The sequence below is a fragment of the Taurulus bubalis genome (assembly GCF_910589615.1).
Source record: "Taurulus bubalis genome assembly, chromosome: 13".
Taxonomy (NCBI): Eukaryota; Metazoa; Chordata; class Actinopteri; order Perciformes; family Cottidae; genus Taurulus; species Taurulus bubalis.
The window spans coordinates 5,839,274-5,852,349 of NC_136601.1; the positions used below are offsets into that span (position 1 = coordinate 5,839,274).

At 41.1% G+C, this 13,076-nt stretch overlaps 1 protein-coding gene across 1 annotated transcript in view; it reads right to left on the minus strand.

Annotated features, from left to right (window-relative positions):
• rxfp1 (relaxin family peptide receptor 1) overlaps window positions 1-12,509 on the minus strand; it is a gene marked incomplete at both ends in the record, with an annotated part of 54,312 nt that extends 41,803 nt beyond the window's left edge. The window contains 2 exons of the mRNA XM_079228590.1: window positions 5,467-5,604; window positions 12,467-12,509. Coding sequence (XP_079084716.1) covers window positions 5,467-5,604; window positions 12,467-12,509 — 181 coding nt within the window. The remainder of the gene's footprint in view (window positions 1-5,466; window positions 5,605-12,466) is intronic.
• Between the last annotated feature and the right edge of the window lie 567 nt (window positions 12,510-13,076).

Consider the following 13,076-nt stretch of genomic DNA (forward strand, 5'->3'; position numbering starts at 1 on the left):
TTGCTAACATTCAGTGCTATTTGGGAAAGATTTAACATGGAGTGTAACAGGATGCTTAATATTCATATATTCATGTCACAGGTTATAGTTACATCCATGGATGATAAAAAGATGACATGAAGCTGCTAGCGTCTGTTCCCTCTCTGTGTGCGAGCGTCACTGCAGCTTTGTTTGCTGCTGGAAGTAAGACATTTGTTTCGTCAGACAATCAATACCAAGCTCCACGTCTAATAATCATATAACGCGGCATCAGCCAACAATGCACATCATTATTTTCTGTGAATACAAAAGGCAGTGCAATGCTTCTCTTGCTGGACACAAAGCTGACATCAGATCACAAACCTTCCTGCAGGCTGAATAAATTGAGCCTGAGGGATGGATGGATGTAAGTCAGAGGAATTCATAACTGTCACAGCTGTTTTATGAGCTGCATTTGTTTCAGCAAAGGAGTCATGAATGATTCTGACCTCCTCAAGATGAATTCAGGAAATCAGTCATGCATGAGCTGGAGATCAGCAGAGGTGAGGAAGCCTCAAAACTGGAGAATGTTGAAGTGTTACCTGTCATTTGTGGGGTTGTTTGTGTTGAACGTGTTACAATTGACACAATATCAAAAAAAAATCAGAATTAGCTTTTATATTTATCTTTACCAACATAACTGAGTTACTAACAAGGCGGAAACACAAGTGAACGTTGTGCATCGAAAGCATGGACCATGATCGTATCATTTATGTATTTTCACCAGGCCGTTGTTACTCTCTACATTAGTAGTTTATCATATCTGTTTTTCTGTCTTCTGGGACATGTTATGCCTCATTTGTGGCATTGAACTACACCTAAAAGGTTCTCTTTCCGAATCTGAGAGCATTAATATAGCAACAAACTATTTGTAATGCAATATAAAGAGGAGTAACGTCACCCTGAGCAGAGAAAAATCCTCTCTCTCTCTCTCTGAGTGGAAGGAGTGCTGAGAGCACGGAGCGTGGTTTCGAGAGCGATACTACCGTTTTTTCCCAATCTTTTTATTCGCTGGGTGTAATGTGTTATGTTGTGTAGGGTTCACGGGGTTGTGTGTGTACGTTTAGCTGGTTGAGCCTTTGTTTGTGTTTGTGTGCAGTCAAGCAGCGCGTGCTGCTCGGCGTGCGGCTCTATCACGGAGCTACACAAGCTGACCAGGAAACACGGCGTGAAGATAGCGCCGTTTTTCCCGTGTTCAGTAGAGGACTGCAGCCTGGCAGTGGGGAAGTTAGTCGGCCACAGCAGCGTGAAGTCCGCTGCTAGGGTGAACAAAGCTGTGGTCATCTTTTTAGATAGCATATACAAAGCCAACACGGTGGTAGAGAAGGGGATCGTGGTGTTTGCTTCCTCGGCTGTAAAAGTCAGTGTCAAACTATCCAGACATGGGAGAGTCGTCTCTCAGGTGAAGAAACTATCCTCAACAACAGGAATGAAGCGCTGAACCTAGTGTTCAAACTGAGAGTGGAGGAGTTTGTCTGTGTTTTTTATCAACATATGACAACATGAAATGCTTTAGTTGTGGTAGAGAGGGACACCAGGGCAAGGCATGTCCTCTGCTGAACAGGTCTGCACCAAGAAAAAAAGAAGAAAAAAAGTCAGAAAGAAACTGAGGAGGACAGAGGGGACAAGCAGGACGGCCAAGAGCAACAACAGGAGGGAGGTGGGGTGCAGCAGGTGAGCAAAGGGGGGACGGGTGGGGTGCAGGAGATGGAAGAAGAAAGGACAGAGGTGGTCCATCAGGTGGAAGAAGAAAGGACAGAGGTGGTCCATCAGGTGGAAGAAGAAGGGACAGAGGTGGTCCAGCAGGTGGAAAAGGAGGGGACAAAGGTGGGCCATGAAGTGGAAGAAGAGAGGGCAGTTTGTGTTCAGCAGGTGGAAGAAGAGGGGGCAGGGGAGTACACAAAGTCAAGAGTGACAGACAGGTGTATACCGGAGGACAGGTGGAGACAGGTAGGAGACAGAAAATAGTAAAAGTCTGAGTGTGGAAAAGTGGTGGAAGAAGTCGGGTTGACGGTCAGTGAGGTAGATATCGAGGAGGATGAGGAGGTGATTAAAATCCCTCGGCTGAAGAGGAAGACAGGAGTATGGAAAACTCACACACGAAAAAAGTGTGACTAAGTACAAGAGAAGGAAGCCGAGGACCAGTTTCTGGGCCTGAGCGAGTGTGTTTCTTGAAGGTTTTAAGCAGTGTTTTAAGCAGAGTGAATGTGGAGGATTTTTTATTTTTGGGAGAGGATTTTAACTGTACAGAGGATAAGGCAATATATAGGAGCTATCAGGAAACCTCACGAGCCTTCACAGAGAGCAATGAGGCAGCTGGTGGAGGCGCATGAGGAGGTCGATGTCTGGAGGAGGGGAAATGGAGACAAGAGACAGTACGTGGGCTCATTCGAGAGGGAATGTAATATCCCTTGCTAGACTGGATGGAATTTGTTGTTTTAAACACCATTTCAGCATCTTTAAAAAGTGCAGCATGCTGCCTGTTGGTTTCACTGACCACACTCTGGTTCTATGCAACCCTTTTATCCCCATTTTATCCCCATTTGGCAGAATCCACTCCACCTAGCTCACTCTCTGCTCAGACACAAACACTGCAGGTACAACCTGAGCCACAGCAGAGCGGACAGCATCATCACTCATAGAACACATTTTTTCAACAGCTTCTGCCCTGCCACAGTCAGACTGATGGCAACACAAAACTATTGGAATATGTGGAACAATAACCCAACACTACCTCACTTCACTTACCATGTGCAACAGGTGATATATTATTATCTGTGAAATAGGATTCTATGTCATATACCTTCAGATAAAGGTGCAATATTCTAGCTGTGCAATATCCTCACATAACTTTCTTCCACCTCTCAAAATGTGCAATATTCCTATATAACTCTCCTCTATCACCTCTTTTCACAATCCAGAACAGCACTAGCCTATTTATTACTCTTATTTAACATTTGCCCTCTCCTTTGTTGAGAACTTGTTTTTAAAACTGTATCTAAAAGTGTACAAATTACCACCTTTCTTGTACATATTACCACCTTATGTATAGTGTTTTTATATCTTGTATTTTTTTCTTTCTTATTATAGTGATTTTTTATTTCCTAAACTGTTAAAATGTGTCTGGACTGTGGTCGATGCACAAATGGCAAATAAAAAACCTTGAAATCAAGATCAGCCCTAGTGTATCCCAATAAGGGGACCCGAGGGCTTCTACAGGTGTTCTGCAGCTCATATGACCTTGATATGAATACCAGCCCTTATTGTCCTTGATCTCTAAAGAATCAGCAACTCCTTGGCTTTAAAAAAATTATTAAAAAAAATTATTTATTTTCTGCAAAAAGTCAAGAGTCTGATCAAAAAATGAGTCCCCGGTCGCTACCAGAGTTTTTTTAATTGTATTTTCCCATCATGCCCCAGAGTAATACTGCACCTCTTTAGAAAGATTAAGACCTAAAGCATCCAAATATGCAATAATAATCACAATAAACACAAGCAATGACATGTTTTCAAGCCTTTACAGTCCAAAAATCATGTTTTTCGGTTCAGAAATAAAGAAATGAGCATTTTTTACCTAAATCTTGGTCACACCATGAACTAACACTACTTAAAATAATCGTCTGACGCGCTTTCAGATGCGTTTGAGGAACAATGAGACCGTAGAACTTCGAATAACGGAGCAAAGAAATCGAGAAAAACAGCCGTTGCTTTCTGGCAGCTCGCAACGTCAATACTTTACACACAGTGATCTACCCACTATTGGAAGATTCATACAGTTTCTACGGTTACATACGTGGTACGTTATAATCACTCAGTCATGTTGAGGAGCTTTCGTAATTACGTAATTATACAAATATAACAATCTTTTTTTTTTAAATGTAGTCCATCGTTTCTCTTCTCACAAGGGTTAACAGTACTTTAGCCGTTTAAATGTATTAAATCGGACTTGTGGTTGATGATCTAGAAGCGTTTGAGTAAAAAAAGAATCACTTCCTCATTATCGAAAAATCTGCAAAAAAAGGCTCCGGCGGAAGAATGTAAAGATCTCGAGTCTAAAAAGTCTGCTCTTACAGATCTGCTGGGCTCTAAGGCTCAGGGGGCGCTGGCCAGGTCCCGCTTCATGGATGCAGCGCTGATGGACACACCATCAAAGTTCTTCTTCAGACTAGAGAAGAAGAATGGGCAGAGCAGGGTCATCCATATTATACGATCTGATTCGGGACAAGAAATCAGAGACACAAACGGTATCCGGAAGAGAGCGGCAAGCTTTTACTCTGATATAATGATAATAACGAACTGTTTCAGTGTTTCTGTAGAGCGCTTCCAAAGGGTCCCGGAGGATGTGACCGCCGGTTTGAAGGGTCCTCTGAGGGCAGATGAACTGTACGCGGCTCTGCAGGGCATGAGGTTTGGTGAGACCTGGTCCAGGACCACCTTCATTTTAGGAGTCAGCTACAAAAAAGTGAACCCCTCCAAGTGGAAGCCGTTGAACCACCTGGTTGGAGAGGCAGAGCGGGAAGCTCTTCCTATCTTCATCTCACGAGTCAACGCTAGAATCTGGGTTAATGAAAAATTGTGCTACGATGAGATAGCATGTTGTGTGGCCGGGGAAGAACTTTTTAATACAATGTGAAGAGCAACGGTTTGGTTTGTGTTTTTTTGTTTGTTTGTTTGTTTGTTTGTTGATTTGTTTAAGTTTGTCAAAACTACGATATTCTGTTCGTTCATATTGTTTTAAGTAAAAGTCTCTCTCTGTGTGTGTGTGTGTGTGTGTGGTACTCTGAGCTTCTTTGTGCTTTCTTGACATAGACAGTGCATGTGAGCGTGCTCCCAAAGGGTTTGCTCATTACAGCCCATAATGCTGCTGGAAGTGTAGCGCCCACCTCCTGGTTCCCTCTCAGGTTAACATTATGAGCTCAGTCAGCACAGTTGTTGTTGTTGTTGTTTGCGCCGTTACCACCGTGAACTGTGAGCCGCCTCTCCAACACTGCCGACAGGACTTGCTTCAGTAATGCTTTGATATTCCAGACTTTTCTAAATAATAACAATCAAGACGAGCCCCCCGCCTCGCTGAGTCTCACTCCCTGGGTTTCCTGCACCTCCAGATCATTAGACCCGATTTGATCATCTGCTCAATTTCATCCTTCATCATAAATCCTCATTCCCTGGTGCTCTTAAATCTCACCCCAACCGTACCTGCTGTTCCATCAAACTGACAGGCTGACTTAAAAATAATCTTCTTGTAATGTCAAATCTTTCTTACTCTTTCATTATTCTACCTGCTCAAGGACTACAGGCAGAATATAGCTATTTGCTCTTACCTGGTGATTTACACCTCCTTATTTTCTACAAGGTTGATGTTCTTTGGGTCCATTAGTAGACTTTGCTTTTCAGTCTATCATTGGCACACAGACATACACATTTGCTCAAGTAGAAACAGTTAATTACCACAGTTCTCCTCATCCGCTTGGTTTCCACAGTCATCGATGCCGTTGCAGTGCAGGAGCTGAGGGAGGCACAGGGTGAGGTTGCCACAGGGGAAATATCCAAGCGGGCACGCCGCCTTCTCCTCCGTGATATTGAGGGCTATAAACAAAGCAGAAAATCCAAAGAGTAAGATTATGGTCTTTATTATATACACATTTAGAGCCCTTGTCGAAAAATATGAGTTACAATATATATAAAGTTACAGTGAGGAACTTTTTACTGGTTATGAAACAGTTTCAATGTAATACCGATGTCTCTATGTCTATTACGTGTTACCGCGTTCTTCTTCTTTTTTTTCTATTCTATCAACTTCTATTCATTAGTCTTGTTGACTCTAAATATTCCAGAAGAATGTTCCAACAAATATCCCTAAAGTGTTTCTCTAGTACATTCATTATACTTCCCTCTCCCATCTCCTTTTTTTTTTTTATTTCTCTCGCTGGCTCGTAATAAAACCGGTCCACCGTTTCTTCTTCCCCACAGAACTCACACTTTGCATCATTATGTTTTTTTTAATATAATATCAGGAGCAACTGGGGGTTCAGTGTCTTGCTCAAGGACACTTCGACCTGCAAACTATGGGGAGACCAGGGATCCAACCGGCTACCTTGTGGTTTCTCCCCATGAGCGATGCCTGTTTTAACTCTGAGACTGACGTTGGGATGGTTTGTGGTAGGAGGTTGAGGACTGTAGGTGAGTTTGGGAAACCCTTTGTCTAGACGCATTAGGTGTATTGGTGTTTTGGTTTCATTTGTTCTGTTTCCAGAGGTATAGGGAGCCAGGCCTAGTTTTGTTGTATTTCATTTTATTTGTTCAGCACGACCACACATGCCCCTTCCTCTCCCACTTCATTGAGAACTTTTTTGTTCAAATTTAAATAAATCTTGTTCAACATTACTCCAACTTTTGACTTTTTACATATTCATTGGTTGCCATGTGTTCGGCACGTGATTCTGCATCTCACAAAGGCAGTTTTTGGATCCATTCCAACACCAGCTGTTCTTTGTATGGATGCATTAATGAGTCACTTTAAAAAAGGTGCAAGATAGGAAATTGGAAGAATTTTGATTGCCTCCTTTAAACGGCTCTCAGCATGATGAGACGAGGTCCTTTAATGTCTACAAAGAACATAGAAGCTCAGAGGACCACACACACACAGACACACACACACACACACACACACACACACACACACACACACACACACACACACACACACACACACACACACACACACACACACACACACACATACAGCGGGAGAGCAACTTCATATATTAGTGTTCAGAATGCTAGATACAGCTTCCTTACTCAACAGTCGAGTATAGCTATTTGCAGCCATACAATTATGCAGAGACTTCAAACAAACAATACAGACTGACAAATATGGTGAATGTAAAACCGACTTCATATACCAGGAAGCTGGAAGAGGAAATTACATATACTACACAGCTATCTGGTTTCCCTGCACTGTAACCAATTAAGAAGGGATTATAATTTATGATTCACCTCATTATCGCCGCGGCACTTAACAGCCTGGCTTCATGCTATATTATTTATTTAACATGTCACGATGTCTCAACTAGATCTCTCTCATTGTCTCTTTTTAATTAGGAACTAAAGGTTACCGGCATCTTAAGGACTCATCCCTACTTCTTTTTTTTTTAAATGTATTCTGCACATTTCTAATCATAGTTTTACATGTTCACTATGGGTACAAATGATTTATATTTCTGGGAAATAAACTAAAGATCACAGTTGAGTTTGCCGGTTTAATAACTTTAAATGTGACTCAATGTTTTGCAAGACTAATATGAATGCTGCGCAAAGATGAACATTGAATCATCTGCTGCGTCCTGAGAGACGTCCTGTCTGTTTCTGATGTTACACATCTGGTGGCTGCATTGTGTGTTACAGTGAAGATGTAAGTAAAGTCCTGTTAAAAATGACACATTACATCAAAAATAACTTTTCTGTTCTGTTTCCTTGTGTCTTCAGTTAAATTTTGTTTTGAATCAAAAGACTGTCTTTATCATCAGTAGTAAATGCACCTCAAAATGCATTTGTGATCAATGGAAGAGGAACAACAATTCACAACAGATTTGAATACCCGTTTAGCAACAAACTGCATTTTCTGTTCTCGTTTTCTGTGTGAACTTGAGGTCACAAACTTTAAATATTAATACAAATTTGTTATCTTTCTAATAATAAATATTAATAAATATTCTATACTTTTTGGTTTGTCCATCACTAAAGGTCTACGACTCTGGTCATTAAAGAAAAAATCATAATGTTGAAAGACATTCTGGGAAAATCGCTGACCGAAACAAAAACCGCAGACTGTAAGATATCAAATGAAGTTCAAGATGGTCAACATGTGCATTCAAGTACAATGGAACACTTCTGCCCACTGGCCACATGTGGAGAAGACAAGAAGAAGAAGCATTACACGCAATGCCTTTTCCAGCAATCCATTACATGTATGGATGCCTCAGCTGCTCAGCAGCGTCACCGCCCGAGGAAATAAGCCGTTGCTGAGTCGGTCTGTGAGCGATTCGGTGCTGCGGTAATGTGTTTTAGATGGAATGTATGAGAGCATGAGTGAGTTGGCTGGTGTCCTTAATGATGTTTTGGGCCTTCCTTTTTTTTTCTCACAGCAAGTGGTAGAAATATTATGAAGATTTCTCCTGCTCTCTTTGCAGTCCTTGGTGGCAATCTGCAGTCCTGCAGTCCTCTTGAGTTCTAGTGCCAAACTTCTTGAGGCGCCTAAAGGAAACCGTCTCTGTTGTGTTTTCTTAAGAATGTTTCACACCTTTAGTTAACATTCGTCACAAAATTCAGAATTTACATATACGCCCATACACCGATCGTGGGTTTTCATTTCGCTGCACGCTCAGACTGTTTGTTCTCATAAGTGATATGATGCTGAATTACAGCACTAGAGATGCATTATTGGCTTAGCATTGCTTTCAACATGCATCATATGTACAAGGGTGATGTTACAGTGCATAGATTTAACTGTGAAGCTCCCAACTGACAGTAGGCTTATTAATGAACGGCACCACGACAAATCTGTTTCCACATCAGATGGAAAGCACATTTTAAAAGGGATCTGTTTCATTAAAACAAATGGAAAATAAATCACCATTTTGTGGAGTATAAACTTGTATTACTAGCGGACATGACATTATTTTGTGAACCCCACATCCTCTAATGTGTGGGATTCGTGACTCATGCCCCTACATCACTAAGCTACATCTCAGGCATTCCATCACAGCAGATAGCTGTGTTCAGAGGATGCACAAGCACAAGGAAGGAGTTGACACTTTTTATGATTAGGGGAGAAACGAAGGGAAAACACCAACAGCTATGATACAGATAATTAGTACAAAAATATGTACAAATACGTAGCCCGCGAGAAATAACGAAGACAGTCTAACAGTGTGATATGAGTCATTTCTATAACTGTGGATTGGAAAGTCCCCATTCTTGCACATCCCTAATAAAGCCTGCCAGTCAAAGCCTCACATTTTCTTCAGCATCAGCATCATGCACAAGCACTGACGCAATGGCAGCAACTCTCAACCACATATTACACATTCTTGTTGGTTGAGTTAAGGATTGGGCCAAGCGATAAATCAATATGCAGATTTATCGTCTTTCAATTAAATCATATTGTGATTAAACCATATCTATTAAGATATGGTGAAACACAATTGAATTCTTAATTGATGATATACTAACCCAAATTTCAAAGAAAATCGGATTATTTTGCATTAAAGGTCCTAGATTAATGAGAAAACACATTTTCTCAAGCATGACACGAATATAGGAAACCATGGAATTATTACATAGACTACATCTTGTATTATCAGAGAACATGCTACATCTCGATATATATTGTTATTGAGGTATGAAATAACCTATATTGGGAAAAAAGGTTTTGGCCATATTGTCCTGGCTTAGAAAAGGATGACAGGAGTCCATAAAGCTATAAGAAATGAAAAAGGATATACTGGATCACTGTGCAGCAGTTGGCATTTAACTTGGCATTTAACTTGTGAAAATATATCACAAATGAAAAATGTACTCCAGGTTCAGTACGGATTATATAGGTGACATATTCCACATCTTTTGCCCTTTAGATTTCTTAAGTGATACTTAATATACTTCATGTTTCAGGTCCTTTACTGTTGGGTCTATGCTGATGATTAGTGGCGACACAGACACTTAATCAAATGCTTTGCATCTTAAGTTAAAAGTTGCACACGAACACACAACAGCTGATGGCCCGCTAACTGCCAAAATGCTTGTAGGCTGTGTGCAGGCGTAAGAGGAAATATCAACTCATCTGTATTCATAATTTAAAAAAAAGCATCATGGAAAGACAAACAAAAAAACATGGCTTCATTGTTTTTGTGGGAAAACTTTATTGGCCTTCATTTCACTCTTGATCGGCCATAAATATTCTCAATTTTTAACCCACTGGTAATCTTTTTTGCCGGGAATATGAAAAAAAGAAGCAGTTTTGATAAGATGTCTTTGTGGGCACTTGTTTGTACACGTTTAGACTCTATGTACGATGTTGTCATCCTACACTGTAATTTGATGATGTTGGTTATTCTGTACACATGACGTCTGTCCGTACAGGATGATGTTTCTCTCATCAGTTGCTCTTCATGACGTTTTTTTTCAACACTTAATGGATGGAAACAATCATTTGCTCGACTGGCCACTGCTCGGTCTTTGCTACGCGTTCAATAGGTTGAGTCAGCCAAACAGAAGCTGATAAGGACAGACTACAGCCAGCAGGTGCATCACAAAAACCAAAGGCTCGCCAGCCCCTTAAGGCTGTGAGTCGGGCTCCAAGAGATCTTTAAGGCATCCCTCTTTGAGCTTCTGGAGCGATGCATATCATCTTTTGACTAAGATAATTTTCATTTCATTTCATTTTTAATTATTTGAACAGGGACCGTACACATCAATCAACCCAGGGGTAAATGTGTCAGTCTTAGCTAAGGCTAAATTTCAACCGTAGTTCCTGTGGCCAGATATAACAAGCCATCACTAAAGGAAAAAAATGGTTATAACAAAACATCATAAAAAGCAATAAACATACAGGTTACGATCAAATATATAAATAGGCCTCATCATAAAATCATAAAGATCAATAAACATACACACATTTTGTACACACAATCATTGAGGAGGGAGTCACGATTCATGCTCACACACCTGATTGCTAATAAAGCCAGTTCTTTAGGCCGTGTTTAAAAGAAGGATATGTTCTGCTACTGCGGATATGCAGGGGCAGGGCATTCCAGAGGTGTCCTGCTTTTACTGAGGATGCAGACTGGCTAAAGGAACTTTTCCTAAAGGGGATGATACAGTCACCTCTCTCCACAGATCTAGTTTGTCTACCACTCTGCGTGTTTTGTTTGATAAATTCACCAAGTGGAGGAGGAGCCATAACATGAAGAACTTTAAAAACAAGACACATATAGGAGAATTTAGTGATGTTATCCCAGCTCAGGAGACTTTGTTTACTTAGAATTGCACAGTGGTGATAACTCCTGGGCTTTTTATCAAGTATTTTAAGAGCCTGCTTATGAAGGATTTGAATTGATTTTAGAGTTGTGCTGGTGGCTTGAGCCCAGCTGGTTAGGCAATAGGTCAAATATGGAATGATCATTGCATTTAGGTACAGCTTTGCAGTATCTATGGTGAGATTGTTTCTTATGTACTTGGAATTAAACAAATGAAATCTGACAGCTTTTGCCACAAGATAATAAAATATAATAAAAAAGATATAATCTTAAGTGGATTTTTCAAAAAGTGGCACACAGTGTGGCTTGTTATGATTTTTTATTTCCTTTTTCCCCTCCACAGGCCTTGAGTGCATGGTTTTGGCCAGAATGCAAAGCAATTATGTAGCAGATTCCTGTCTCGACCACCAGAGCCTTACAGCGTCATCCGGGCACAAACTGGTCTACAGCCAAATTTAGGAATGTAATTATCGCTTAAGATTAGAGCACATATCAGCTTCACATTCTCCCCAAAATAAAACAAAATCTAGTTAATTGTGACTTCATCCCTGCTCAGAATTTGAAACTATATCCGTCATGTCATATCTTGCTCTGGAGTTAACTGCTGTGCACAGTTTAGTGTTGCAGCTGAAATGCCAACGCTTGATTCATGAGATCAAACCCACACAATGTATTTAAAAGCGCCTCCGCTTTGTGAAATAAAAACATTATTTTGACCTGACCGGCTCTCAGTGAGGGATTCTGACCCACCGGGTATTTGCTGTCAGTGGTAATTCAGTGTGTGGATGCCTTTGTTTCTCCAGGCTTCACACAGAGCTGTAAGCCTGCCCTTGATAGAGGATGTGCACACTACTGGACAGCGACTGATGACAGCTCACATATTAACTGTTAGTATGATGGATGCACTGCTCAGAAATATACTGACAACCAGATCCACAGCGCATACACAGAAAATACAGAGGATATTAAAAAAAACCCCACAAAGATCACTTTTCACTCCACATTAAGACCCAACAACAACAAACATATGTATATCTCAGTCATAAAAAAAGTAGCGAGGTCACTTCTTTGAAAACCAATTGTTTAATACAGTGGTTCTCAACCATTTTTCCAGTGATGTGCCCCCTCTGGGAAAACCATCAGTGTCTGATTTAATATAGAATATATACCATTCAGTTTAAGAATTTACACTTATATTATTGAATATGTATTAAATAACTATTTTTAAAGGATTTTTTAATTAAGGCCAATTTTAATATATATTTTGTAATCTCAAGATGCCTTCACATACCCCCAGGTTTACTAGTACCCCCATTTGAGAACTACTGGTTTAATACAAGAGCAGATTTGGATTGACGACAGCACAGATTTCAACGAGTTCAAAATTCGTCAACAAAAGAAGTTGCTCAACTCACCCGACACTCCATAAGCCAGAACCACGGCCACGTACACGTGCATGGTCCCTCCTGAAGTTCTTGTGTAGACCCAGAGGTGGTTGTTGGTGGAGAAGGAGCTGCGACGTCCTCAGCTGGTCGTCCAAATTTGGGAACCCGTGCGTAAAAAAATGAAAAAAGAAAAAAAAGTTTTCCGTCGTGGAATAAACACGTGGAGATAAGACTCCGCGGCTGCAGGAGGAGAACCTGGAGAACCTGGAGAACCAGTGGCCGCTTCTTCGCAAGGTCGACTCGGTCTGCGCGCTGTCAGACTGAGAGGAAGCGCTCATGAGGAGTCAGTTGGCATCGTGTGACGCGCGAGCGGCAGCAGCGACAGCACAGGTGCGTGCAAGGGAGGGAGTGAGAGAAAAGAGAGGGGGAGGCATCTCCATGAGAGAAGAGAAGAGGGGAATCCAGGTTTTAAATGAAATCTGTTGAAGCTAACTGCTGCTTTGCATTCATTAGATGCCTTCTGTCGGCGCTAAACTCTACGGCGCAGTGCCTCATCCCTGCAGATGTAAAAGAGACCTAGACTCTGATGCATTTATTGCAGCGTTGTAAATAATCTCTAATTGCCGAAAACCTGAAACAG